The sequence below is a fragment of the Sceloporus occidentalis genome, unplaced genomic scaffold (genome assembly GCF_023333645.1).
Source record: "Sceloporus occidentalis isolate IW3139 unplaced genomic scaffold, rSceOcc1.0.p SCAF_8, whole genome shotgun sequence".
Lineage (NCBI taxonomy): Eukaryota > Metazoa > Chordata > Lepidosauria > Squamata > Phrynosomatidae > Sceloporus > Sceloporus occidentalis.
The window spans coordinates 18,042,501-18,070,151 of NW_028316988.1; the positions used below are offsets into that span (position 1 = coordinate 18,042,501).

General features: G+C 46.1%; 3 protein-coding genes and 1 non-coding gene across 6 annotated transcripts; 2 read left to right on the top strand and 2 right to left on the bottom strand.

Annotated features, from left to right (window-relative positions):
• Window positions 1–1,067: 1,067 nt before the first annotated feature.
• Window positions 1,068–4,547, top strand: STPG3 (sperm-tail PG-rich repeat containing 3). Its single transcript, XM_089536846.1, has 7 exons — window positions 1,068–1,209; window positions 1,472–1,533; window positions 1,963–2,103; window positions 2,603–2,691; window positions 3,379–3,490; window positions 4,010–4,144; window positions 4,360–4,547. The coding sequence occupies exons 1-7, from the start codon at window positions 1,097–1,099 to the stop codon at window positions 4,545–4,547; spliced, it is 840 nt and encodes a 279-aa protein (XP_089392972.1). The 5' UTR covers window positions 1,068–1,096.
• A 405-nt stretch (window positions 4,548–4,952) lies between these two features.
• Window positions 4,953–8,635, bottom strand: LOC149308085 (large ribosomal subunit protein uL11). The gene is made up of 7 exons (XM_089535054.1): window positions 8,499–8,635; window positions 7,988–8,061; window positions 7,735–7,833; window positions 6,770–6,851; window positions 5,949–6,035; window positions 5,124–5,236; window positions 4,953–5,035 (listed from the first exon to the last, which is right to left on the bottom strand). Exons 1-7 carry the CDS (start codon window positions 8,533–8,535, stop codon window positions 5,030–5,032), a joined length of 498 nt encoding a protein of 165 aa, XP_089391180.1. The 5' UTR covers window positions 8,536–8,635; the 3' UTR covers window positions 4,953–5,029.
• Window positions 6,143–6,273, bottom strand: LOC149308086 (small nucleolar RNA SNORA65). Its single transcript, XR_016282257.1, has one exon. It is a non-coding gene; the product is annotated as a small nucleolar RNA SNORA65 (small nucleolar RNA).
• Window positions 8,636–8,828: 193 nt separating the features above from the next.
• On the top strand, window positions 8,829–27,220 carry LOC149308087 (E3 ubiquitin-protein ligase LRSAM1-like). Of its 3 annotated transcripts, none has more exons than XM_089535051.1 (25): window positions 8,830–9,060; window positions 10,239–10,373; window positions 10,704–10,760; window positions 11,465–11,509; window positions 11,735–11,812; window positions 12,282–12,350; window positions 13,190–13,274; window positions 13,388–13,509; window positions 13,647–13,737; window positions 14,275–14,405; window positions 14,522–14,551; window positions 15,048–15,170; window positions 15,651–15,790; window positions 16,646–16,690; window positions 17,283–17,353; window positions 18,169–18,268; window positions 18,648–18,735; window positions 19,335–19,409; window positions 20,275–20,355; window positions 22,207–22,302; window positions 22,807–22,905; window positions 23,111–23,242; window positions 23,594–23,675; window positions 24,024–24,157; window positions 24,961–27,220. In XM_089535051.1, exons 2-25 carry the CDS (start codon window positions 10,302–10,304, stop codon window positions 25,084–25,086), a joined length of 2,172 nt encoding a protein of 723 aa, XP_089391177.1. In that variant the 5' UTR covers window positions 8,830–9,060; window positions 10,239–10,301; the 3' UTR covers window positions 25,087–27,220. The 3 variants fall into 3 exon arrangements, with proteins under 3 accessions (XP_089391179.1, XP_089391177.1, XP_089391178.1); XM_089535052.1 differs by lacking the exon at window positions 8,830–9,060 and adding an exon at window positions 9,636–9,793; XM_089535053.1 differs by lacking the exon at window positions 20,275–20,355 and having other exon boundaries at window positions 8,829–9,060.
• The last annotated feature ends 431 nt before the right edge of the window (window positions 27,221–27,651 follow it).

The following is a 27,651-nucleotide window of genomic DNA, read 5'->3' on the forward strand; positions in this document are numbered from 1 at the left end:
TATATATAATCATAAAAATAATAATATAATAATATTGTTACCAATAATTGTTGTTACCTGTTATTTTATTATTTTATTACATATAAATTTATATCTCACTTTTCAGTATATATTTATATATATTATACAGTGTATATATATAGACTTATTACATTATATATATATAAAATCTTATACAATAATAAATTGTTACCAATACTTGTTGTTACCTATTATTTTATTATTTCCTTACATATATATTTATATCTCACTTTTAGTGTGAATGCTTTTTAAACACTTAATAAACATTTTTCTAAAAAAAATTAGTCGCAAATCATTATTATTACTACTACTATTATTATTACCATTAGCCTTTGAGGGGATTTGAAGGGGTTATTATTTATATATTATATATTATAACCGCTTTTATCTCCGTATCCTGCTTTTTTATTTGTTATTATTGATATCCCACATTTCCGCCCAAAACTGGGACTCAAAGCAGTCCACAACTCCAAAGAAGAACAACCGATCAGTTCATTTATTACAGCAAATAGCCAAGGTATTCAAACCCTTTGAGTGTTTTGATAATATACACGGCGCTTAATGTTTAAGTCTTAATGACATTGCCTGTTGGGGGGACATCCTTAGGTCTTAATTTTTGGGCATGGAGCCTTGCATTCGGTGGATAAACCCAATGCGATGCAATGCAACCTTGATTCCATGTATTGCTTAAGAAAAGACATAATTCAAAACATTAAATATTCTGAACCATTTGATAGACAACAAGCTGTTTTCCCGCAGAGTATAGCCACAGTCACAGAAGCATAAAAGTCCTCCTGCTATATGTTTTCCATACTTGACTATGGGAAATACAGAGCCCCGGACGAGGAGAAAATGCCCATAACCTCAGATGTTTATTGTACAACTGCAGGACATGATTTTTCACACCTGGCCTTACTGACTTTATATGGCACCTCTATTCATGCGTTGCTCCCAAGCAGAACAGAACCCAGGCAGCCACAGAACATGAGAACCCAGCGATGTCACACAACGCAGCCGCCATTCATTCTGAATGATGGAGAACAAGGGATGCAGCCAACATCACTGAGCCAGAGCAATGGAGTTCCACCTGAAACAAACCAAGTTTCTGGCCCAGAAGTACCTGGATGGCAGCCAGAAAAGGAAACCCAAGACGCCATTACTCTACAAGAGATATTCACAACCCTACAGGTAACGCGGACACTTTGCCACTGCCTTCCCCTGAGGCTGAGAGAGGGTGACTTGCCCAGGGTCGCTCAGTGGGTTTCATGGCCAAGGTCAAACTCGAACCCTGGTCTCCAGAATAATAGTCCTATGCTCAAACCACAATGCCACACTTGCACTCATACAGTGTGTCGTGCAAATAGCTATGTCCTAATAATCTTTCCTTCCCTCTGTGGCTGCTGGGATTTCTTCTCCTTTATCATGCATGCTGTGTGTGTTTCCATTTCAGGGCTCACCAGGGCAGAGAAACATCGCCGCTTTTCCCTGACATTCATTCTGGAAGACAGAGCAGTAAGTAGGAAAGCGATTCGGTGGAGGATCACCGCAGGCTCCTTCTCGACGAAGCTTAGCAGTGGCTAACATGTAGGAAAGTTGTCATGGAATTGTATATTGGCCACCACACTTTGTCCAGAAGAGGGTGACCAAGATGGCAAAGGGCCTGGCTATCAGGCTCTTTGAGGAACCATAGAGGGATCTGGGTACGCTTAGCCTGAAGGGGGCAAGAACGGACAGGATCTTATTCTTCCCAGTAGGCTCCGGCAAAAGCAAACTGCTGCCAGTTCTCCTAGATTGGCTGTTCTCCCTCATTAACCACTTTTGCCATCTTGACCTCTGATCTTATTTGGCCACAGGTGTCTCAATTCCTATCTGTGAAATCTTGGAGGGCATGAGGTGCTGGGAGCTTTTCAATCACCCAGCAGTTTGTTCTGTTTGCCCTAGAATCTCAGACTCCGGAAGGCCGGCTGCAGCTCCTAGGGAATGTGGACAGTCCTGGACCAGCAGCTTACCCACCTCCCACCACGAACTATAGGGAAAGCAGTGCTCCATCCTACACCTTTGGATGGAAAACCCCTCCTAAAGGTATTGGGCAGTGATGGAGAACCTTTTACAGACCGAGTGCCCAAACTGCAATCCAAAGTGCCATGTCCCTCTTGCTTTCTAGTAAGAAACGCTGCCAAACTCTGTGCTAGGGTGACAGCACGTGTGCCCACAGAGAGGACTCTGAGTGCCACCTCTGGCACTCGTGCCATAGGTTCGCCATCACTGGTATTGGGGATGGGGGAGAAGGGGACGCTAAGATCCTTTCCATGCTACAGGCAGTCCAGAGCTAGAACTTTAATCTAGTTATCAGACACTAGTTGGCCCTCTGTATCCAGATTCTATATCCATGGATTCAGCCACAGTTTGCAAGTATTCACATACACACATTACTGCAATTCTGCTGTGTGTGTCAACTGGATAACCCCAGTGATTTCAGTAAGAGTCCTGGTTGAGGGTTAAAGGTGGGCTGCCATCATGGCTCCTTTTCCCAGCAATCATTTTATGCTGCAGCCTCCTTTGCTTTTTCTGTTTTATCCAGATGGTGGCGGGCGCCGATCCTGGCAGAAATCCTGGTTCCAGAGCAAGAACCCTTTCATCAGGAAAGCAGACTTTACTACTGAAACAAATGTATGTGCCATTCAGTTGGAACTGACCCCTTTCACACCAGGAATGGGAAGAGCTTGTCCTAAACAGAACACGACAGAAAAGGGGTTCTGAATCCGTGCCAATGTTGCAGATGCAACAGAACCCAGTTAGTGAATTGCAAAGATGTGCATCTGAGCATTGGCAAGAATGTTCTGATGAGCATCAGGCACTTCCAATGTGTGTTAGGCACTCCTGATGCAATCTGGCACTTCCAAGCCAGTGTCCACTGCACAACAGGGTCATGGCACATGTGTCACTCCACTACCATTGTGTAGCTGATGCCTGCATTTTGTAACATCATGGTGGCATCTAGGTGAATGCAAATGTTGCATAACATTTAAAAGCCCACTTGTGAAAACTTGAATTCCAGCTGGTTTCCTACTCTGGGAATGGACAATTTTCATGTTTATAGTATCCATTTTGTATTTCTTATAGGAAGCCCCAGACTCACAGAACCCAACCCACGTTGCATGCTTATGTTGATGAGCTTCTTTTATGCAGTGTATTCACTATCAGTAGCTTTTTGTGCATAGTTTAATTCTGCTCCTTCACTCAGCAAATTGCAGAGTTCACCCAGATGACCAAAAAGAAGCTGGTTTTATCCCCCCTGGAATATTCTGTTCAGTGGTTCAAAAAATAAGGCACTTATTCTCCATCTCTTCTTCGCAGTGGCCCTCTCCTTTTGACTATGGACATCCCCTGGGATCCATGCTTGTCAACAGATCCAACAGTCCAAATTTTAGCATGGGTCAGAAGAGAGAGTTCACTTTCGTCAACAAAAGTGAGAAGCGCACAGATCTTACTCATCTTTGGGTTTGGCTGAGCCCTAAGAGGAAATTCTTGGCATATCAGGGCTGAGGGGGGTAAGCCGCAACATTAAAGCCAGGGCTTTTGAGAAGGATACCTTCTGCAAGGTTCCCCTTCTGTGTGTTCACCTTTTAAATCGGTTGCATGCCCTCCTGATACTATTTAAATATCAAATAATGGTTTTCAAAACTCAAATATAAGGCTTTGGCTACTTGTTTGGGGATTCTTTTGGCAGTCTGCTGTACCAGTCGTATCACTGTCACCCCCTTTTCCTTCTATGTTGTCTTACTCGAACATAAACCTGAGTACAGGTAACAGTCAACAATTTTAAACCACTTTAGTGTTTTGGCTGAAGGGCAGGGCATAAATGCTTTAAGTTGGCCCTCCACAGGCACCCAATGATGATCCTTACCCTCTTCCCATCACTGATACTCAAGAGTACATCCCCCTTCCTCCTGTCTTAGCTCTCACCTCTTTACCTTTTTTGCTGCAGATACTGTGAATGACCCAGCACCCAACAAGTATAACACTGACCATGCCTACAAGCAGGTGCTATTCCGGTCACCCTCCTTCATTATCAGTCCTGCCCCACAGCATGTGTATCGATGGGCCAAAAAAGGTGAGGACTGTCTTGAATTCTTTTTAAAATGCTGTTCTTTCAGGAACCCTTAAGACAGGAGGGTCAGAAATGGAGTTCTCAAAGGAAGAGGGTTAAATACTAGAACCCTAAGCCCACCTTCCACCCATACAATTTTTTGGCCTGTTTTACTGGTTGATCTTTTAAGCTATGTTTGGAGATCGGTGCTCACAACCCATTTTAAGTGATATCCATTGTCTTCTAAGTGCTTCTTGGTCTTATCTCGCATTACCAGCTGCCGTGTTTTCCCTTGCTTACAGAAGACACCCCCGGCCCTGGCGCTTACAATGTGGAGAAGGGATACACCGCACGGCTGCCCAATTCCCCAAGCTTCTACATCCAAGGCGTCAGACGACCCAAGAAACATGAGACGGGGCCGTTTTCAACAGTGTGAGGCTACAGCTGTAATGGAACAGAGCGCAGTCAGACCCACAGCTCTGTTCCCAACACACTGTACTCAAGGCTGCTGTTGCAACTAATACAGGCCGACATGTGTTCAAAGGCAGAGCAATCTTTACCTTATCCATCTGGGTCTTGGCTTGACCCACTTTACTATGAAAAAAATAATAAAGGTCTTAGGAAAATACCTGGACAAAGGTAACATGTAAAACCATGGACTCTTGTTTGGGAAACAGAAGACCATTCACTTGCTCTTTGCCTTTTTCCCAGCGACTATGGTAAACATTTTGGTTTGATTGTTGTGTGCCTTCAAACTGTTTCTGATTCTGAATTTAGCATAGTGCACTTGGTATTCCTTGGCAGTCTCCCCTCCAAAAAACAGACCTATAGACATCATGAATCAGGCAAACTTTTTTTTAATTTACCAAAATTTCACTATACACAACTTGTGGTGATAGATTCATTCAGGCAGCGATCTTAGCTCTGTCAAGGAAAGAAAAAAGGATATTGATTAAAAGGATGAGCCAGTTCAGTTAGTACAAGGCAATGTGGCAAATATGACAAGACTCACCGCTGGGCATTCAACTGCGCCACTATCGATGTCTTCAATAATATCATGGGGATGTCTTCCATCAATATTACAGCCAACTGACTGGGCTGTTCCCAGGATCTCTTTAATTGTTCCTGTGGAGGGAGCAGGAATGAACAGATTCATTTTAGCATCCGGCTGAATTTAGGAGGCTCAAAGGGTTAGTTGTCCAAGGAAGGAAGGTTAACATGGGGCATAAACCATGAGCTGCTCTTTATTTCAAAGTAGCTTCTGCAGAATATCTTATTATTTTGTGATCCACAGGTCAAATCTCCCCATCCTTGAAGCAGCTGCTATGCCCACCTTTGCCTCATGCGAAGTCACACCTGGCCCTCTAACAGGCCAGAACCCAATTCTCAAATCATTACACCAAGGTTTTCATGCTGTTTCCTAATGCCAAAAATGACAGGTAAAGGGTGTTTGTCTCTGTGTGTGTACCAATGGGGGAGCATATGCCTCGCACGGCAAATTCCCTAGACTCAGTTCCCATATATGTGTCGAGTTACTTGTCTTATGACGCCCCAATTAACTTCATAAGGTATTTTTAAGCCAGCTATACTCAGAGATGGTTCATCATTGCCTTCCTCTGAAAAATGGCTGACAGAACCCAGTATTCATTTAGATGACCAAATGTTCCCAATCCCTGAAGACAATGCTAGGACAAATGGAGCTTTGGACCAAAAAAAGACAGCTTCATGTATCCTACTATTGTAGATTGTTTCAGTCTGGAGGGGCATGGGACTCGCAAGCCAGCCATGGGTCAAGGTACTTCCACGCACCCCGCCCCAGCATCACCCCAGCACTTACCTGAGAGCTCCCGGGCCAAGGACCTGTGTCTCATCTGCCGGGCAATGTTCACAATCTCATCGAAGCTGACGTTGCCACTGTGCTTAACTGTAACAAAGAAGACCAGTCAGTCTTTGTGGGCGGACTGCCAGCAAAAGGGCTACCAAGAGGAGCTGCACGCACAACCAGCCAGTCCTCCAGAAAAGAAATGCTAGATCTGTGCCCATTCATCGGCACAGAGTTACCCACAGAGAGAGCAACCCTGTTTCCTAGAAGGGGGCTTTCCTCTTAGCTCACCACTGGAATGCGCAAGCCACAGCTGAGAGCAGGCCAGCACAGTGGCGGGTGGCTGTTGGAGGCAAGACTTACAGTAATGGAAAAGGGTAAGGAGCAAAAAGAGCTCTCTACTTGCAGCTTTTCATTTATTATGCTTTCACATACTAAGTGTTTTGAGTAACACTATGATTGTGAATACAAGTCAAACGTACTTTGGGTTTCCCAAGATAGGCTTGGAGTGGACTTTCCCATAATGATTTTGGTCTTAAGTTCATTAATTCTACTTTCTTTTTCCTAAAATGTGCATTTACTTCCCACATCCTGTTTCCTTAACCTCATACACACTCACAAAGAGACATTTTCTGCCCACTCTAATGGCAGAAGTATTTCACCTTAGTCAAGCATTGGTTTAGTTCCCTGGATTATGGACATACAAAACAACCACACATGAGCCAAACTAAGGCTGACAGAACTAAGTGGAACACTGTCCCTTCTACACATCAGCATTACTGTCATCCAAGACTGTAGCACTCTCATTTAAAGGTCTCATGCCACCAGATACTCACTATTTTTCTGCTTCTTCCGATCGCGGGGCGGCTCCTTCAGGGCTTTGATGATCAAGGCGGAGGCGGAGGGGACCACTTCAATCTGAAACAGACACACTTTAGACTTGTAAGGGGGGGGGGGAATGAGATCAGTCACAGACTAAAAGCCTGCAACAAAGGGATCCCTGGGCAGCTAAAATGATATTACGAACCTCTTGAAGAGTCTTACTAGATTGTAATCTGCTTTCAATGTTTCAGCTGAGGTATTGTTGCAAGAGTTTCACTTTACTGGTATGAAGACACGCTGTGCCAACTGTACCCACTTCACAAATGAGCATCCCAAGTCTGCAACATGGGTCAGAGGCATTTAAAAGCCTTTGTGACCCACCATTTTTGCTCTCCTTCCAACCCAACTGTCAAAGCTCTCAATCAGAACTGGAAATATGGGCCTCTCCCAATCCTGCTCAACTGCAACTCCAGCATCCCTAATCCTAGGCTAGCCCCTATACATTAAACAGTAGCTGCACAGAAACCTGAAACCTTTGGTACAGAAAGCATACATTCTGCTACTAAACTACCTGTGATTTTACAAGGAGAGCCACAGAAAACCATCAGCTAAACCAGCGACTCCCAAACTTTGGCTCTCCAAGTGTTTTGGACTTCAGCTCCCAGAATCCCAGACTATTGACCAACACGGCTGAGAGTTCTGGGAGGCGAAGTCCAAAACCTCTTAGCCCTAACCCTTACTACTACACATAGACGCCAAGTACAGCTAAGAGTCCAAAGAGAAGAAGCAGCTCTCCAAAGGGCCACGCTTACAAGGCCTGGCCCCCGGAGAGCCCCACGCAGCCATCCAGCCGCATGGTACTCATTTTATCGACCTCGGGAGGATGAAGGGCTGAGTGGACCCTGCCGGGATGCTGGTCCTTGGCCTGGGCTCCCTGGGGCTTTGGCCGGAGGACCGTCCCTTCTGGCGTGGCCTGTACCTGAGCTTGCCTGTTCTGGATGGTCAGCTTCACGGTGATCCTCAGCCCCTTCCAGTCGCCGGTGGCCTTGGCAATGTCGTCACCCACCTTCTTGGGAGACTGAAAGGAGAACGGACGCACAATGAAACGCTCTCAAAGGCAACTCATCTCATCCTTTGGAATAGACTCTGAGGATGGGAAGGATCCACAGCAGACGGATTAGATTATGTCACGGATTAACCGTCCCCGTGGAAAACAAGGGAGGGCTACTCACCAGACCCAGGGGCCCGATCTTCGGAGCCAGGGCAGACGTCGCCCCGACTTCGCCTCCGGTGCATCTCAGGTACACTGCGCGAGAAACGGAAGAAGGGACGCAACGTTAGCATTGGCTTTAATGCTGCCTTCCTGGATGACCAGGCATCCTCCTTTTCCAGGGCATGTCCTCCTTTTTTAATTCTTGCTTTATGAACAGAGACCAATAAAGACAGACAGATCGGACCCACTTTAAGTGGCATGGCTCCTTGCAATGAGGTATCTATGTAAAGGACTGGGCAAAGTTCGCAGCGCTCTACAAAAATAAATACTGCTGCTGCTGCTAATAAGAAGGTGAATGGTTTTTTGAAATGGGAAGCTCCTCTAGATTTGCGGATGAAGCACGCATCAGAGCATTCGTTCACACGTGCTTCCCATACAAGGATACATGCATCCAGGACTAGGCCGCACCCAGGCCTTGTTCCGACGGGCCGAAGTCATCAAAGGAATAAGGATCGGAGGGAAATACGTACCGACTTTGATTTCGTTGGGGTCGAACTTGGGCGGCATGGCGGCGGAGGAGGGTTTCGGGTCGGCGCCGGGAGGATGGAGACGGATACAGACCGCTCTGCTTCCTCGACTCGGAGCGAAGGCAAAAGGGCCACCGAAGCGCGAGTCGACTATATATACCCAGGTCCAAGTCTCGCGAGATTATGCGTCGTCGTCGTCCTCTTGACGTCTGTGGAGCGAAGCCGAAGAAGCCATTTTGGAAGAGGTAATAACCTCAATGAGATGTTTTCTTATTACTACGATTCCCCTCAGGCCCGGTTGTGGTATCCAATCTCGCGAGAGTCGCCATCACAGACTCGGGAGGGTGAAGCCTCCAAGGACGCCATTTTGCATGCGGGCAAAAAGAAGACGAGAAGCGCTCTGGCCTCTCGACTTTGTGGTGCTGGCGGTGGGTGACAACACAGAGCGGGTGCTCATGGGATTGTGAGGAGGAGGGGGGTGTCGGCGGTAGGAAGAGTGAGAAACCTCCTGAGGCGGCTGGATCGTTTGTGACGGAGAAAAGGAAAGAGAGAAAGGGATGAAGCGGTAAGTACGGGGCGCGGGAGGGGACATAATTGAGGTGAGCTAGGTCTAGTGGTGGACGGGGCAGTGGAACTGTCAACCAGCTGGTGGGCGGGGCCTGCTGGAGCTGTTGGTAGGCTAGTGGGTGGGGCTTGCTGGGGCTCTTGGGAGGGTAATGGGCGAGGCTTGGTGGAGCTGTTGGCAGCCTGGTGGGCGGGGCTTGGCGGGGCTGGTGGGCGGGGCTGTTGACCAGCTGGTGGGCGGGACCTGGTGAGCTGTTTGTATGTTTGTGGGCGGGGCTTGCTGAGTCTAGTAGGCGGGGCTTGCTGGGGCTCTTGGGAGGATACTAGGCGAGGCTTGGAGCTGTTGGCAGCCTGGTGGGCGGGGCTTGGTGGCCCTGGTGGAACTGTTGACCAGCTGGTGGGCGTGGCCTGGTGGGGCTGCTCTTCAGCAGGGGCCCCTCCTCCCCCGTTTGTGGGCGTGGCCAAGAGCCCCTCCCTCTCCTTCCCTGTTTGGCAAAGGCTCCTTGGAGGCTCCATCCTCAGGGTCCCTTCCTTTGGCCTGAGAGGGAGGAAGGCCAGGCCCTCTCTTGCCAAGGCTCAGCCAGGCTGGACCTGTGGGCTTTCTGCCTGGCAGCTCCAGGGCCCTCAGCAAGTAGTTCAGTAAGTCATTAGGCCAGTCCTCTCAGGCAGCTCCAGTGAGAAGCTCCATGCATTTCTCCTCCTTGGGATGTCCATTGAATGGGCCTCAGTGCCAGGTATGTATTCAAGCCCTTTACCACATTATATATACAAAACCTTAGCAAAAACAGTGAGGCATCATCATCCAGGAAGCTCTGGTTTACGTATCATGTCCATCCGGTGCCAGACTGCAATTGTTTATTAATGCCTGGCAGGCGGAGGGCAGAATGGTTCGTTGATTCCACTACTGTGCAGATCCCCCTTTAGCCAAATGGGCTTCGACTGGCGGTCTCTGTTGTTCAGTCTAGAATAGTAGCACATATGCCCAGGTACAAAGCCGCTTCATCTGTTCTGCTTGACAACCGGCGACACAAAGACTCAGCCAGAGAGTCACTGGGAAATGAATGTGCAAATGTTGCTGCGTCTGGTAATGATGTTTAAGAAGGTGGTGCATTGAGCAGGACTAGTTAGACTAGTTATGGAAAGCGGTAGGTATGTGACGGAGGAAATCCTGTCATTCAGGTTGTGCCTTGTCTGCTGACCGTCTCCAGTCTCTGAATCGGGATAAAGAGGAACGAGAGGAAGATGATGCTCTTCTTCCGCAAGAGGAAGCCCAGCGACGAAGCCCGCAAGCGCCTTGAATACCAAATGTGCCTGGTAAGCCATAGCCTTGGCTGAAGAAGTGGGGGGCTCCTGGGAACTTCAAGTCCCTTCTCACTGAGATCTAGATAAGGCATAGAACTGAAATACATTGTAGTCCCAAAACAGCTTGGTCCAGTGCTGGAAGATCTGAGTTCCAAACACACAAGTGCTTACAAACATATCTACAGTCATCAAGATGCTTCCATTGAGATCCTGTTAATGTTCTGGCTGTCTTAGTCACTGACAGCACACTGATCGCCTAAAAGGAGTTGCAGCTAGGACTCGAGATAAACCCACTTATCTCACGGGCGGAAATGACTGCTCACCTCTCTGGTCTCTTGACAGGCAAAGGAAGCCGGAGCTGACGATATCCTTGATATATCCAAATGCGAACTCTCAGAGGTATATTTTCTGTTGTGGAACTTGTTGGAATCTACAGTTAAAGGTAGAAAGCTCTGTAATTTCATTTCCAGGTTGATTTGGAGTCATTTTGAGGTGCGAAAATCCAATACACTGGGCATAGTCCGAAGTGATTGTACTGAATCCCTATGGCCCGTTACAGACCGCCCAAAAGGGGCCGTCTTGGGCCGCTGCCGGTTGCAGCGCAGAGGAGTTGCAGCAGCCAAACTGCGCGATTCCTCCGTGCTGCAAAGAAGGAGTGCGAAAATCACGCTCCTTCTGGCAACCCGGAAGAGACGCCGCAAGTGCCAAAGCGCGCACTCATGATGTCACTTCTTCCGCGCGACGTGCGGACACAGAGCGTCTGTTACATCAAAATGGCGGTGGCCGTGTGGAACGGCCGCCGCCATTTGTTACGGACTCTGTCCATAACAGGGTAAGAGGCGTCTAGAAGAGACGCCCCTTTTTCAAACTGGGACGTCCTGAGGACGTCCGAAATGGCGGTCTGTAACCCGCCTTTATTATCATTCTTCAGTGCAAAGAGTTGTTTGACAATGGTTTGTGTAGCCATTCCTGCTGAATTGTCAACCATTCTAAGTCAGCGCTACATGTGCCACGACTTGAAGGAATCTGAGTGTTTTCTCATTGTATTCGATCTGATCAACAGTTGTTTTCTCTCTTTTGTGTGTGTTTGTCTGCACTTTTAGCTTCCCTATGGCGTTTTCGCAACCTGTAAGGTCCTGCAGAAGAAGGTAAGAGTGGCAATATGAACGTATTTATGCAAAGGCCAGGGTGCAAAGGAGAATAGTTCTTTGGCTGTAGTCCTTGAAAGGAATTGTTCTAAGCTGTGCTGAATACTTTGGACACTGTAAAACAGTAGCAGCTTTGTATGGCTTAGAGGTTATCTAAGTCATGAGGATGAGTTCTGGTTACCAAACATCATTGTAACATCCTTCCTTCTGTTGCTTCTTGGCCAGGTGTTGATCGCTCACACCAACTCCTTGACGTCTCTTGTGCCCAAATCCTGCAACCTCCTGAGTCTCACAACAGTGAAGGTAACTTGACGTTTGTGCAGGAAACGATTTGAGAAGTGTGTGTATCAGACCGAGTGGAGGCTTATGGGCCAGTATAGGACATTAGTGACCTACCAGATGCTAGACTGCCTTTGGCTGTGCTGTGTAAGGATAATAGACAACATCCAGCTCAACATTAGGAAGAACTTCCTGACTGTAAGAGCTATTTGACACTTCCTTGGAGTGTGGCGAAGTCTCCTTTGAAGGTTTTAAACAGAGGCTGGATGGCCATTTGTCGGAGGTGCTTGGATATTGTGTTCCTCCATGGCAGGGGTTGTACTAGATGGCCCTTGTGATCTCTTCCAAGCTCTATGATTCTGTGATTATATGATCATTGGCTATGCTGTCTGGTTCCAGTGAATCTGATGAGGGCCACACACTCTCCATATGGAATATAGTCACTTTAGAATCTCAGTACCTAGATGATGGTGTTCCTGCTCTTCCTTCACAGGTTTTAGATTTGCACGACAACCAACTAACATCCCTTCCTGCTGATATCGGCCAGCTGACATCTCTCCAGGTAAAAGCACCAGTCAAGTGCACTCAACAGAGATTACCGCCACTCTCTGTGACATTTAGCTTTGTGACCTTTTGTACGTGGACTTTTTCACCCAAACCCACCACTGGTCACCCAAAGTTCACCATTGCCACATGGACCATCCGGTGCAATCACAGACAATGTGTGTCTGAATTTGTAGGCCCTCCAAAAACACCATCATGGCCTTCCAAGAGGCTTGTGTGTACATTACAAATTATTTATTAAACAGAAGACAAACTTATCTGTTAAGATTATTTTGTATGCAGAAGCTTATTTTTAAAGGCTTGGTTGTTGCAGTTATTACCTCCAGGGACCTGCATCACTTATACCACTACATTCTCAAAGCTGACTGGAATGATCCTGAATAAAACCTGACTAACTCCCAATTCCTAACAAAATCTCACAGAGTAAGCTGTTCCTTGACTTCTACTGACCCTAGCTGACTAAGCCATTCACAGTTTCAAAAGCACATTCAAACTCCCAAATGGTCATCAGGGTCAGAGCAGCTCCTTGCTCTCAACTTCTTCCAATAGACCCCTTAATGGTATCTGTTATACCTACCACAGTGGCTATATTTTAACTTCTTCTCTATAACATAAACACAACGACATTTGTACAAATTCAGAATATCACAGTCATATCCATTTCAATTGAGGCCTGGACCTGCCTGGAGGATCTGTGGTGGTGGGAGTGTATATATGTGTGTGTAAACACATATAAAGGTTCAGGCCTTTTCTGAAGCTGGTCAGTGCTTCCATGATTCAGTCCTGATAGAAGAGGGAGAGGTCAACATCTCTTCTCTTTTCCTCCTGTTTTTATAGGTCCTAAATGTTGAAAAGAATCTCTTAAAGGTGCTTCCGGATTCTATAGGTGACCTTACCCAGTTGCAAACCCTTAACCTGAAAGGTAGGGCAAAGTGTCTCTGGGCATAATGTGACTCGGTGCAAACTCTGTGTGCTGGTGTATGCGTATGTATATGCACACATGCTCCACTTAAATATCCCACCTTTCTCTTGCAGGCAACAAACTGAAAGAATTGCCCACCACCCTGGGAGGCCTACGTAGCCTGCGGACTTTGGACATCAGTGAAAACTTTGTCCGGGAGTTGCCGCTGGCGCTCGCTCACATACGGACATTGGAGGTAGGCAGGGGAAGTAGAGTTTCGTTTGACAGGGTCAATGCCCTTATTCTGTGTGCACCCACAACCCCCTGTACCTACACCCCATCTGGATTTTCTGAACCAAAGTCTCTTTTTAAGTGTGCACGTCTGTTCTACAGACACTGACCCTGAATGCCTCATCCATGACCCACCCACCCTTTGAGGTCTGCAGCGCCGGCACTGAGACCATCCAGCAGTTTCTGTGTGAAGGTGAGCAAAGAAAAAGGTCACCCAAGGATAGAGGGTGAGAAGCTAGCTAGCCCAAGTCCTACTCACACATAACACTAAGTCATGGTCTAATGTTAGCTAGTGTTAGTTGCTTTAGCCATGAATTCTCACTCGCCTGAGGAACCAATGACCACTCTTTGAAATCGAAGGCTAGATCTTTCACAAAACTACAAATTCCAGAATTCCATAGCAATGACACATGGCAGTTAAAGCGGTGTCAAGCTGCATTATTTGTAGTGCAGATGCAGCCCAGATATTTTACTGCAACTTCCATAAGTCCTAATCAGTATAACTAGTGGTGAGGTATAATGTGAATTTTAGCCCACCTCTGGTGGATTACATGTTGCCTTTCCCAGGAACTGAGGAAACTGCCTACTCTGTTTCATGACCACCTTGTTGACTTTTGTAGCTGAGAAGGGATTCAAACCAAGACCCCCTCCCAGTCCATGGTCAATATGATCTTTTGACTGCACTGTGCTCCCGTATCAATTCTTGCATGTTGTTGTTTTTTACTTCTAGAATTGGGGATTGAGTACAATTCCCCCTCCCAGTATTTACTCCCAGTGTTAGAAAGTGATGGAGCAGAAACATCGGTGGATGGGGTCAACAGGACAGTCTGTAAATACATGGAAAATGAGGCCGAGTGGCAGGTGAGCAGGATATTTTAGCTGCAGTCCTGTATGGCTCAGCGTAGTAGCAGTGGCTGTTTATTTTCAGATCAGTACTTAAATTCAGAATGAGTTTCCTTGTTTTGCTTCCTTTTCAGAACAAATTCATGGACTATGAAAAGCGGAAGGTAAGATATCATCCCTGTCCTGAACTCTTTTGGGAAAGCAGTCCTACCCTCCAGTTAACATTGTCTGCTCATCCTTTTTATTCACTGGATTTGCCAGATGTACCATTATTTGTACACATGGATGGTGCTATATAATAGCAGTGCTATCAGCAAAGCTAATAACGAAAGCATATGCTGCAACTTCTTTCACACAGTTTGTCTCAAAGATTCTGCAAGACCCTTTTGCATACTGATATTCTAGACTACGCTTCTTAATTTATTTTAGAATCATACAATCATAGTATTGGAAGAGATCACAAGGGCCATCCAGTTCAACCCCCTGCCATGCAGGAACACATTATCATTTTTTAAAACTAATTTTTTTCTATAATTGGGACTCACCCATTTCTACCTCTCTTTGGGAGAATGAAGCTCACATCCCACCACGGAGCAAGTGGAGCACTGCAGGGTTGGGAGCATGCATTTATATTGCCAAGCTCTTTTACTAATCCTTCAGGAGCAGAAGATGCAGGAGAAGCTGGAGTTTGAGCGCTGGCTGAACCTGGAGCAGAGAGAGCATGCGCAGCTGATGCACCAGAGCAATGCCCAGAAAGAGGAAATACTTGAAAGCATGAAGGAGGTAATGTGTCTTCATTTTCCCTCTGTGCCGTCCTGTCTTCATCTCTGCAAAAAAACCTGTAAGATCCTAGCATAAAGACCCCAGAATAATTTACTGTATCTTATATCACACCCTTTGTACTCTCAGCTGCCCTGTAAAGTAGGTGAAGATGAGTAAGCAAGAGTCAGAATGTGTGTTCTGCAAACAATCAGTAGGCAGTGGTAAAAGGGCTGTTAGGCCCTTGTTGCCAACTGCCTTTGAGTCAGCCTTGACTCATGGCAACTCTTGGATGAGACATCTACAGTATTGCCTGTCCTCAACTGCTCAGGTGTTGCAGGTTCAGGCCCTTTCATTGAGTTTATCCATCTGGCCTACTGTCTTTCTCTCTTTCTACTGCCTTCTACCTTTCCTAGCATTATTGCTATGCCTTCTCTTGTCTTGCCATCCCCAGCATTGGTTCCACTGGTTGATTAAGCACTCTGTCTTCTTCCTTGGCTCCAGGAGCAAGTGCGGCTAGACCAGGGACTGACACGACACCAGCAGCGTCTGGGAGAGGAACGGCTGAAGCTACTAGGGCAGCTGAAAGAGATGGAACAGGGTGTTGCTGGCCGGATCCAGAAACTACTGGAAGAGAATCAAAGGTCAGAGGCACTATGGGGCAGCAGCAGGGTGCTTGTCTGGTCATGCTCAAGCAGGTCCTACACCATGGTGATTTTTCCCCCTCTCCAAAAGCAGAATTTGGAAAAGTTGTTTGTGGACAACAGCCCCCAGCATTCCCTGAGCCTCGCTTGGAAGTGGAGTTGCAACCTTTAAAAGTGTTGCCAAAATGTTTGGTTTGGAATCTTCTTACTTTGCTTGCGAGAGGCCAGACCAAGTAGTCTGAATTCCCTGGGATTTTTTGAGCAATAAGAAATCTAATGATGCAGGAATCTGTGGTTATGGTTATCAGTAATTCTAATAATTATATGTTTTTGATGTGGGCCTTCAAGTTGTTTCCAACTTACAGTGACCCTACAGCAAATTTATCATGGGTTTTCTTGGCAAAATTTGTTGAGAGCCGGTTTGCCTTTGCTTTCCTTCGAGGCTGACAGTGTGTGACTTGCCTAAGGTCACCAAGGGAGTTTCCATGGCTGAGCCAGGATTTGAAAGCTGGTCTCCAGAGTCATAGTCCAGAATTTCACAGGAGACAGCTGTAGCAGTTCAAGTAGAATAATAGCATTATAACAGTGTGATATTGTCCACCGGCCCCCTAAAGTTTAAGCCAAATTTGATGTGTCTACATACAGTATTTAAGTGCCATAGTGATAGAACTGTTGAGGAGACAGGCACATATTGATATATATACGTTTTATTAGCATAGGTACATATATTTATTAAGCAGGACTTGGTGTTTATGGGGGAAAGCACTGTAAACGTAAATCCATTAAAGATGGGAAGGGCAGGGGAAACAATAAAAGGTTATTTATCGTCCTTTCTTTTGTTTTTGCTGTTTCTAGGCAAAAACAGAACTCTGAGATCCTTAAATCCCTAGAGAATGATCGGTGAGTATTTTATTTATTTATGGTATTTACAGTATATCTCAGGTGCTGTAGGCAACTCATGCAGGGAGTGTGTGTGTATGTATACTGTGTGTGTGTGTGTGTGTATGAGATAGAGAAAGTGAAAGAGAGAACAAGGTGGCTTTGTAGGGCACAGTGCAAAGCTGGAACGTCAAAGGAGTTTCTCAATTGCCCATTCTGCAGTTGTGGTACTCTTGCTATCTCATCACAATGGTTTCAGCCCTCTAGTTAGGCCCACATGCTTATGCTGTTCCCTCCAAAGTATAATCCAGCCAATGAATGTTTTGGAGCCTTGCTGAAATAGTGAACCATGGGACAGGCTAGTGTATTAGCCTTCTCAAGCTTGGTGCCTTCAAAATATGTTCAGACTAAAATTCCCATTGGACATGTTGGTTGGGATGATGCAAAGTGGAGTCCAACACATCTGGAGGATGAGTGGGAAGCTGACTTCCCACATCCTTCCAAGAGGGCAGTCTGTGGTGACTAGTATGGAAGGTAAGATGAAAAATAAGGGAGATGTTGCTCTTTGTCAACATGCCCTGCATAGTGACTGACTCTTCTGCATTGCTCCTAGGATCCGGATGGAGCAGCTGATGGCGATCACGCAGGAGGAGGCAGAGCAGCTGCGTAGGAAGGAAGTGGCTGGTGAGTGTGAAAGAAGGTGCTGTGAATGGGCCTCTGTCAAGTCCCATGTCTGTCCTGTTGTAGAGCTCCATGGCAAAGGCCAGGTGCAGGAATCCATTCTTGGTCCTTTAATTCTAGTTCATTTATGACAGATATATTGTGTCCTCTTCATCATCTTCTCTTGTCCTTAGCAACAGGAAGTAGGACCTGAAACAAAATGGGTGCTAGCCATGCCCCTTTCTGGGATATTATATGCCATTCCACAAATACCTTATCCCTTCTGTTTTTAGGAAATTGATAGGAAAGTTCAATTTCAGTAGAGCCACTGATTTTTTCCCCCTTAATTGCAAGCAGCCCCAGAGAACAACCTCTTTGCCTATTGCTGCCTCTCATCTTAACTTTGGAATAGACTAAGAGATCAGTAGGATTTTCTTAATCATAGTTAAGTCATTCCATTAAAAATGCAAGGGCTGCCCTTAGATGGTGCTTGTATCCCCAAAAAGTGCTTCAGGTTTTGACAGTGGGGATATGCACATTTTATCTCTTCCTATCAACAAAGGCAATGCTGTACTGGCTCCTTTCAAAGAGGTACATCCAAACCTTTCCCCTTTGGTCTGTTTCTTGTAGAACTATATTCGTGTTCTCTTCTTTTAAAGATTTGCTTCCTCTTCTGATTTGGAAGCTTCCTGGCTTCTTTCTCAGCAGGGTTTGGAACCGTTATTATATCATGAAGGAAGTGATCTTATAACAGATTATTATATATGTAGGAAATATAGGATAAAAAAAGTTTCCTGGGTCAGAAAGCTCTCAGCTATTGCGGTTTTGCTGTCTTTTAGCGGCCATGCAACAAATGCTCTCTGAGACCTACAAAAACAAGCTCCTTCAGATGGCCTATGAGTCACGCCGGCAAGACTTGGTGAACCAGACTTATTCTAGGTAATGTTGGCAAGGAAGTGAACAGTAAGGAAAATACTTATGCACTTAAAAAACTCTGTGATTCTATGAATGTGTGGTCTTCCAAATGTTGGACTGGAATCCCAAATATCTCTAACCAGCAATAGTTTGGAGATGACAGCTCAACAAATTAAGGCTTCCCAAGGGCAACATTTTCCCCATTACTGTGCACTATTACCTTAGCTCTCCCTACTGTCATTTGGGCTTCAGCCTCTGGAGCATTATGTTATCTGTCAAATGTATAAGAAACCTTTGTACTGACCTCCTGTGATAGTTCAAGGATCTGCCTCAACCTCTCTTACAATTTGCTTTTGTTGCCAAAGGTCTGACAGTAGTATCCTCTGGGATATTTCTCTTGCAGCATAGCCAAGATGGATCAGAAGTTCCAGCAAATCCTGGCTTGGCAACAGCTGGACCAGAACAAAGCTGTCAGCCAGATCTTGCAAGAGGTATTGCCTTTCTCGGAGCAGAGAAAGGGCTGGGGGTGGCAGAAAGGGCACTTAAGCACAGGACAGGAGAGAGTGTACTCTGAGGAAGCTGCCTTGGAAAACACTGAGCTGAAATGTGGTTTCTCTTGGTGTATGACAGTTTTGTTATGACTATGAGGAGGGGAGAAATAAATTGGTAGTAGATAACATTCTTGCATGTAGAAGGTTAGATCGCTTGTGTCTCTGACTAAACGGTTCTAGGATGGACCAGGAAATACCTTGGTGAGTAGCAAAACTAGCTTAATTCACTAATAGTGCAGCTACACCCATGTGGTGTAGTGGTTTGAGTGTTGGACTATGAATCTGGAGATTCCTTCCTCTGTCATGGCAAGTCACATGCTCTCAGCTTTACAAGAAGACAATACCAACCTTCTCTGAACAAAACTTGCCAAGAAAACCCCATAATAGGTTTGCCTTAGGTCACCATAAATTGGAAACAACTTGAAGGGACATAGTAACAACACACTGGCTACTAGCCAGAGTAAGGAATGCTAATTATGGCTTGACTTGACACAAAGCATTCTCATGGGTTCTTATATATATTAATCTCCACCTTCTAGAGTGAAATGCAGAAGGCTGCCTTTGAAGCTCTCCAAGTAAAGAGAGACCTCATGCACTGCCAAATCCGAAATCAGGTGAGTGGAAGATAGGATGCAATGGGGAAGAATACATCATGCCTTCTTTGTGTAGGCAGGCTCCTCAAACCCCATCCTGGAAACCCACATGTTGGGAAGAGGGAAGCTCTCTTAGCCCTGGCAAGCTGAATCGTTGGCTTTCCTTCCTTGGGAACCAGATAGGTATGCCTCATCTTCCAGAGGCTCCATTGCATTTCCATCCCACAGCTGCCCATAAAGCATCACCTCCATGATGGCAGTAGTTGTCTTGTTGTTTTTAATTTCTTTCTCTCACCAGCTGCTTGTTCAAATCCATTTTGAGCGACATGAAGGAAGCCCATGGCATATGGGCTGAATGTCTACCATCTGTTGTTTAGAGAGCTCTTGCTGGAAGTTTGTGGAGCTTGGATTGGCACATTGTTCAAGGCCCAAGCTCACCTCATTACCCTTGGCTTAGCAGATCACCAAGGCTTTGTTTTTCTAACAGGGTTTGTCGAGGGTTTTCACTCACTTTCTTGTACTTTGGTGCTTTGCTGAACTCTGACAAGCTCTGGGTTATGCAGAAACCATGCTCCGTGCCTCTCAGAAGTGTCTGGGATTGCAGCTTTTATCCAGTGGCATCTGAAAGCATCCCAGATGGTCAGTGCTTAACCGCTTATGCTTGAGGCCTCTTGGATACTTGGGGCTCAAAGCTTTCACTTGGTACTTTCTGGAGGTGTTCCAGATGCTTACCTAAACTCTCTTTGGCCCAAAAGGAGTGTCAACATGGTAGCAGTAGAACCCACACAGTTCAGTTAGGGCCAGAGCTGAAACATTAAACTTTGCAAGTTTGAGTCCAGTGAACCAAAAACCTCCCAACTCCCCCCTTGTTTCATCTTTTGCCTAGATTAAGTTAATAGAGAGAGAGTTACTGCAGCTCACCCAGCTGGAGTTAAAGAGGCAGCAGTTGGACACAGAGGCTTTGCAGGTACGTTGGCCTTCTGCCCCTTTTGAATTGCCTACTTCTCCTTTGCATCTTTCCTGCCCTGCCTGCCTTCTGCTTTTGCAGTCTCAGAGGAGGCTTGGTGGTTAGTTAGGAGTTGGGTTAGCAGGGGGATCTTCCTGGTTCCTATGGCTTGTGCACCACCTCCTGGACATTCCACCCAGTGTCAAAGATACTGAAATCCATCCATGGTATCTGGTAGGAATTGTCTGCCCACTTCTGGGTTCAGAGCCCAGAATGTTAAGGGAGCAAGAGAGAAGGAACTAAAGCCTGCTGAGCATTTCACATTTCTTTCTACATCTTTTTTTTAAAATTTGTTTTTTGGCTGGTTTTGCTTTGATTTCCACTCCTGCCCCTTCTGAATATCCACCAAAAGCAACATTCCAAAAAGCACGCTCCATCTCTCCAGTTGCATCCACTCTGCTCAGTGGGAAGGGTCAGGGCTGCATGTGTTTTTGCAAATTTCTAGTCCATAGGAACAGCGGAAAAATGCCTGAAAGCATGTGGGCAAAACTTGCTAAATAATTCAAACACAGTAAAGGTACTCGGGTGGAGTGGGGGGTGGGAACCAGAATGCTAGTCCTCCTATATAGTTCCTTGTCCATAACAACAACAAACATGACACCAAAACCTTGCAAGGTTTTGCATAGAATTAATTGGTTTCCATTATCAGTGCTAGCTGCAGCATTTAGCTTTTCCTAGACTCAGAATTTGGAAGCATGAAATACATGCAGCCCTGGACAGAGCTCATATGGTCATGACCACCCAAGGTTTAGCAGGCAAAATCTGACTCTTTTGGATGCATTTGCAGTGAGTTGCTTTGCAGAGAAAATTTGACTTTTTTTTTTGAGTGACCCCACTGGCAGTTCTAATCCAGATTTGTGGTTCAGTGCTCCATATCAGAAGAAAATCTAGTTTGAGGCTGGACTCAGAGTGTGGTGGAGTCTCCTTATTTGAAGGTCTTTAAGCAGAGGCTGGATGGCCATCTGTCAGGGATGCTTTGATTGTGAGTTCCTGTATGGCAGGGGGTTGGACTGGATGGCCCTTGTGGTCTCTTCCAACTCTATGATTCTATGATCTACATAAGTTTGTGGCTGCAACGTCTTTTATCTCCCTGTTGGATTAATTGTTGATAGACAGAGAATTATATAATTAAACTTCTTCTTAATAATTACAGTGGTCCCCCGGGTTACGAAATTAATTCGTTCCGCGGCTAATTTCGTAACCCGAAAAACCTTCGTAAGCCGAATTGCCATAGGCGCTAATGGAAAAAAAGCCGCGGCTCCGCCGCGGCTCCATTTAAAACAGCGCCGGGGTTTTTTCGTAACCCGAAAAAACCTTCGTAACCCGAAACAATAAATCCCTATGGGATTTATTCGTATCCCGAAAAATTCGTACCCCGGGTAATTCGTATCCCGGGGTACCACTGTATTCATATCCAACTGGGAATGCTTCATGTATAGTGTGTGTTTCAGTTGAACACTAAGGGATTCAATTCTCTGTTTGGAATTATAATCTGTGCAGACCTCTTGTACATTGACATGCTAAGACAGTTAACACAGTGAGACAGTTCTGGTCATCCTTTAGGTGCTGGGGATGGAGGAAGCACACATCTGCGTTTGCTTAAACTTTTATACTTGCCTTGAACAGAAAGCAGAGAGAATTCTTGTGGAGTAGGGGAGCCACAGATCATTTCAGAGTACTCCTGTTTAGCCAGTTTGATTGTTGTATTATGCATGGTAGGATAGGGCATCCGTGAGATTTGGAGAGAGAGGTGTGCATTTGTTTATGGGTGGCAGGATCTGGTTTATATGCCTGTATCATACTACATTTCAGGAGGTGATAGCAGAACAACGCCGAGCTTTGAGTTACCTGCTGCAGCAGCTGCTGAAAGAGAAGAAGCAGAGGGAAGAAGAACTGTTGGACATCTTGGTAAGAGGGTCTGTGGACTTCAGCTGCACAGAAATGAAAACAAGGCCAGGGCATAGAGCCATAGGAAGCTGGCTATTTGTTCTATTTGCACCTGGGACTTACAGGATTGAAGTACGAGGACTTTTTAATTGGTAGGGAAGAGTAAAAAATCTGATTATCCTTCACTCTGAGCTGTCCTGTTCCCTCTGAGCTTAACTGCAATCTTCACAGTAACTGATGGAGGAATGGATTTTCCTAGTCACCATCAGTTGTGAGCTATTCCTGGTGTAAATCCCAGTGGTTTGTCATGAATAGACACCTTTTAATTCTACACCAGGCTTGATGAAGGTAAAAACTGACTAGAACTGGTTAATTGATACAGATCTACACCAGTGCCTAGAATAGGCCTTGAGAACATGACTATGAGGACTGCGTCAAAGAATGGACTTACATGCCTAAACCACTAGTAAGTTGCCAACCATGGATTTGGTAAGCTGCATCTTCACAGGTTTTTTCTTCTTGTAGAAGGAGCTGGAATCCAAGAGCGAGACCAAGCAGGAGAACTACTGGCTGATCCAGTACCAACGGTTGCTTGATCAAAAGCCACTTTCACTCCGGCTGCAGGTAACCAGCTAGCATAGTCCAAAGAGACACTTGGTAGTGACACTGCCTTGTTTGCAGTTCTTCCAAAGAGCAGATCCCTTGACCCCACTCAGTGCAATATCTGTGGCACCTTTTTCATCCATGGTCCATTCCAGACTGCAATAGGTTTTGGACTTGGGTCAAGCAACAGTGGTGAACCTCAATCTCTCTTTTGCTTTTTTGGCAGGAGGAAGGCCTGGAACAACAGTTGGTGAAGCTGCTGACCGAGCTGTCGGCTGATCAGTACATGCCCATCTTTGCTCATCATCGGATCTCACTCAAAATGCTCAGTTCCATGGTCCCTGCTGACTTGGGAAAGGTACAAGGCATACGGTTGCCCTTACTCATTGTGCATGAGGTTTGTGTGCTAGAATGGAGAAATGCAAAGGACCACGTGTGTGTGTGTGTGTGTGTGTGTGTGTGTGTGAGAGAGAGAGAGAGAGAGAGAGAGAGAGAGAGAAACCAAAACAACTGGGGTTGGAATACCATCACTACCAGAAAAGATGAAAATGTTTTGGATTACCTATTCCACAGCCCCTTGCTACTGGTCATGGTGGCTGGAGCCTTTGACTATTGAAGTCTGAAGATATACTAGGCAAGCAAAGTAAAAGGGAGAGAATGTAGACAACTTATTCAGAGCCCTACTGTTTTGTTTTGCGGCTTCTTGCAGATGGGAATAACTGAAACTGGCCTGCAGCACTCCATCATTCGTAGAGCCCGGGAGATACAGGCAGTAGCTGAAACCATCCCAGGTAATATACATTTGAGTTTTTTCCTCTGTCATAGGAACACAGGGACCTGCCACCACCTTCTTCTCAGTCACTATTGTTTTTTATCTTTTTCTGTATATACATTCTTTCCTTGCCCAGAATTGGTATTCAAGGTGTTTTTCAAAATTTAAATTAGACACAGTTTTAAAAAAGGTAAAATGTAAAAACCATGTAGTATGCTATAAAAATCAGATAAAAATATCTCAGTCAGAGAGTTCTAGTGCCTCCTCAAACTGTAAAACCCAGGCTTCTGCAAGCCTATAGCCCTTTCTCCTCAACTGAGCCCCATCCCTCTGCTAGCTTTCAGCTTTCTTTCTGGTTTGCTTTCAGAACTGTTGAAACCCACAGAAGAGGTGGCACCTTCTGCTCCTGCCTCCAGCGAAGAGCCTCCTAGTGCCGAGGCTCCTTCTGCCCCACCACCAGAAGAGCAGCACTGCGAATGTGTGGTCTGCATGGAGCGACAGGTAGGCTTCCCTGAGAAGTGGAGCATTAAACATTGTCTCCTGGTTGCTGGGAAGGAGTACCTCCCCCCCCCCCCCCCCCGCCAGTGTCCCAGGCATCAATGCACTCAAGAATGCCAAGAATGATCTGGCAGGTTGAAATCTCACTGTACACACAGAGCTTCAAAAGTTACTTTTGATATCTGCTCATCTCAGAACCATTTACCCAGTACAACATGGTCATTTTTAAAATCCCTCTTTGCTAAGCTCTGCACCAGGGTGGGCTACTGTAAAAGACTGTGTATGTGTGAGTGCATTAGCCCTCCAGAGTATCGACTGCACTTGCTTTGGCAAAATAAACAAGTATCCTTTCTTTGCCCCCAGACGCCTTCTAGGAGACAGGGGATCAAGTTTATAGACCTTATGAGGCAGAAATCTTTTTTGAACATTTTTGCAAGTTTTCATTTTGACCCCTGGGGGTTCATGGAGATGCCAAACATGGTGGAAATGCCCTCCACACTGCCTAGAGATAATTATGGAGCAATTTGTTTTAATGACCCATGGGCGAAACCTCTGCCTATCTCTGCTATATACAGCACCATGTGGCTGCTGGACAGTAAATTTCTAAGGCTATTTCCAAGCCCTATCTGGAGATGCTGGAGATTAAACATGAGACCTTTTGCTTGCAAAGCATGCAGTCTACCACTGTGTGCTACAACCCTTATGTTTCTCTTTCACTGTTGAAGAAGACATGAGTTTATGGTGAGAGAACTTTGGCTACAAATGACCCCAGCTGCACACGGCTTCTCTCCCTCTCTTCCTCCTAGGCCCAGGTGGTCTTCCTGAACTGCGGTCATGTCTGCTGTTGCCAGACCTGCTCTGATGCTTTGAACACCTGCCCACTGTGCCGCAAGGACATTATACACCGGATCCGTCTCTTCCACAGCGGCTAGACTGGACAGCCTTTGGCACTGTATGCCCACCCATCTCCCTTCCTCCAATGATGGATGGAGAACAGTGGTTCCCAGGATGGGTTGTGTGGTGGGAGGGCATGCCTGGAATTTGCACTACCTCCTTCCTTTTCATATGCCTACTGCTTGTCATCATTGTCCTTGTCGTGTGCTCACTCAGCATGGCTGCCATTCCTCTTCATCTCCTTCAGCAGCTAGCTGAAGCCCACTGGTTAGCTCCACAACCATCCTGTTTGGGCAGAGTGTGCATGCAGGAAGAAGTTTAACCTGGCTGCAAAGGCTTCCTGAAAGCCATCCCTAACTCTCATAGAACCTCTAAGAGCTGTTCTTTAGCTAGCAGTTCAGTTGTATGAAATGAATATTTATAAATGCCAGGGAGGTAAACCCTGCAGACTAATGGAGGCAGAGTCCCTTACATTTGTCTACCAGAGAGAAATGTATGCAGAGGGAGGTTTTCAGTCATCATCGGTGCTGCCGTGGCTGCAGCCAGGAGGACACAGGGTGACATGTTTATTGCTCTGTGAAGAAGTAGTTGCCAGTTGTGGTCATCACCTTTGCCTGTTCTTAGGACAGACCATTGTAATGGTGGAGGCTGGTGGGCATAGTTCAATGCATCTGGCAGGTATGACTGATGTAGAGATGAGGCCAAGGTATTTTCATCCATTTGCTAGGCCATATTAGTAGTATGAACCCCTCTCTCTCAGAGGGAGGTTGCAGTCAATGGCCTATGTTGTCCTTTCCAACTCTGTGTTGTAGTGCCTGTGCTTTCCTTTCCATTAACTTAGAGAGGGAGTAGAGGAGTTACTGGATCAGCAAGAGGCAGCATCCCACCCCCATGGGCAAAGAGCTGCCACTCCTGCCCTGCCCACCTAATCCTTTCCGGGAACTTGTTGAAACCTAGGCATATACGTAAGGTGGGCTCAGCAAGTGTGAGCCCTGGTTGGGTGAAGGCTGTTCCGCCACCCATGTGTTTTGCTAGTCAACAGTGCCTCTTGGTTAATTAGTCAGTAATTGACCTCTCATGGTGCCAAGTCAACACCTCTCTCAGGAGGAGCAAAAGGGGCGTAGGCTGCCCTTAACCCTGGCAGATTTCCTGTCAGGAGAAAGTGGACATGGGCGAAAAGAAGAGGTCCAACGTAGTCCCTTCCTTGCTCATCCTTGGCCTGTGTGCTGGAGTAACGGGAAGCCAAGACCAATAGGGAGGAAGGTGGAGCACAGGCCTCAAGCAAGTCCAAATCAGTCCAATTCTACAGTGTGTCCTTCTTCCTATTCTTTCACCCAAAGCTGTTAGTTTGTGCTCCTTTTAGCACCTGAACCACAGCAGTTGCACACCTCAGTAGCTAGGGATGTCCTAGTGTTACACAATTGCAGCCTGGGCTTGGCAGCTCTTAACCCCCGCAGGGACCTTCCAAAAGTGCCAGAGGCCTGCTGTGGCCCAACCTAGTGGTTACCGTTGGTGTGGGGAAGCAGTAGGCTTCCCTTGAGAGGTTTCTCATCTCAGTCCCTTCTTTTCCCTAGAACTCTTATTTTACCACCACTCCAGAAAAGTATGGGGTGGTCACTTAGCACTTTTAAGGGACTGCAACTGCCAAAACTGTGCATGGCCCCTTTCATCTCACAGATAAGTAAGCTGATTCTTGCCTTACCAGCTATGGGGATTTGGCTTTGGAATCACCTCCCATCACTCAGCCCACAAGCTTCCTGGATTCAAATCCTCGTGCTTGAAATTTTTTGTTGGAACTGTGGTTTGCTTTCATCATGCATGTTATGACTTCATGCTACTCCTGGGCTCCCCCAGGTCATGTCTGTTTTCTGGGAACTGTAGTTTTTCAGCTGGTGTTGAGAAGCCTAGTCATAATCTTCCGAATGCTCTGGGTGAAAGAAAAGGAGCCATTATAAAGCCACATCCAGGTCCTTACTTCTCATCTTGTCCTCAGCAGAGAAGATCACTCAAATTACCTCCATGTCCTGTTGGCTGTGACAGCAGCAGGTTAGCTGAGGGCCGTGATCTTGCCTTCACATATCCTGCATGAATATTTGTTTCCCAGTGTCAGGTCTCTCTTTAATTGTGATCTGTCTCATGTATCCAGTAGAGAAATAAAGGTATGAAGCTCCCTATTTCCTTCACATTTCTTCAAGAGAAACAGAGTGGCTAACCAATGTCTTCCCTAGGATCAGTGCATTTAAACCACACAGATTAACAGCAGAGAAAGTCTTGTTCACACTTCACGTCTGGCCACCGTTCACTAATTCCTTGCACCCACCCTAGCCACAAACAAAGCACACAGCCTCCTGTTAACAAGTCATCTATTAAGGATTAAAGTTCAGCTTTTGTGAGGCTCCGGGCACGAGACCCGCCCTTATCTGCCAGCCAGAGGACTACAATTAACACTCCACAACACAGCTCACGTTATTTAGTTTTGGCTGGGAGAGCTCAGAAACCACTTTCACTCAGAGACTTGGGTTTTTTTTAGAATCACTCCAATCAGGACAGTCTCTGAGTGCCGCCTTTGTCTTGTGGTGAGAATGCTGCCTATTCAGGAAGAC

What these genes read in the sequence shown, in the direction of transcription:
- STPG3 (XM_089536846.1), top strand. Translation starts at nt 1,097, where the DNA reads ATGGAGTTCCACCTGAAACAAACCAAGTTTCTGGCCCAGAAGTACCTG. An exon ending in ATGGAAAACCCCTCCTAAAG is followed by an intron (nt 2,104 to 2,602) that starts GTATTGGGCAGT and finishes TGTTTTATCCAG; the next exon opens with ATGGTGGCGGGCGCCGATCC. An exon ending in GGCCAAAAAAGGTGAGGACT is followed by an intron (nt 4,145 to 4,359) that starts GTCTTGAATTCT and finishes TTGTCTTCTAAG; the next exon opens with TGCTTCTTGGTCTTATCTCG.
- LOC149308085 (XM_089535054.1), bottom strand. Translation starts at nt 8,535, where the DNA reads ATGCCGCCCAAGTTCGACCCCAACGAAATCAAAGTCG. An exon ending in CCCCAACGAAATCAAAGTCG is followed by an intron (nt 8,062 to 8,498) that starts GTACGTATTTCC and finishes TTTCTCGCGCAG; the next exon opens with TGTACCTGAGATGCACCGGA. An exon ending in TCCAGAACAGGCAAGCTCAG is followed by an intron (nt 6,852 to 7,734) that starts GTACAGGCCACG and finishes TGTCTGTTTCAG; the next exon opens with ATTGAAGTGGTCCCCTCCGC.
- LOC149308087 (XM_089535051.1), top strand. Translation starts at nt 10,302, where the DNA reads ATGATGCTCTTCTTCCGCAAGAGGAAGCCCAGCGACGAAGCCCGCAAG. An exon ending in ACTGCCAAATCCGAAATCAG is followed by an intron (nt 19,410 to 20,274) that starts GTGAGTGGAAGA and finishes TCTTTTGCCTAG; the next exon opens with ATTAAGTTAATAGAGAGAGA. An exon ending in TGGTCTGCATGGAGCGACAG is followed by an intron (nt 24,158 to 24,960) that starts GTAGGCTTCCCT and finishes TCTTCCTCCTAG; the next exon opens with GCCCAGGTGGTCTTCCTGAA.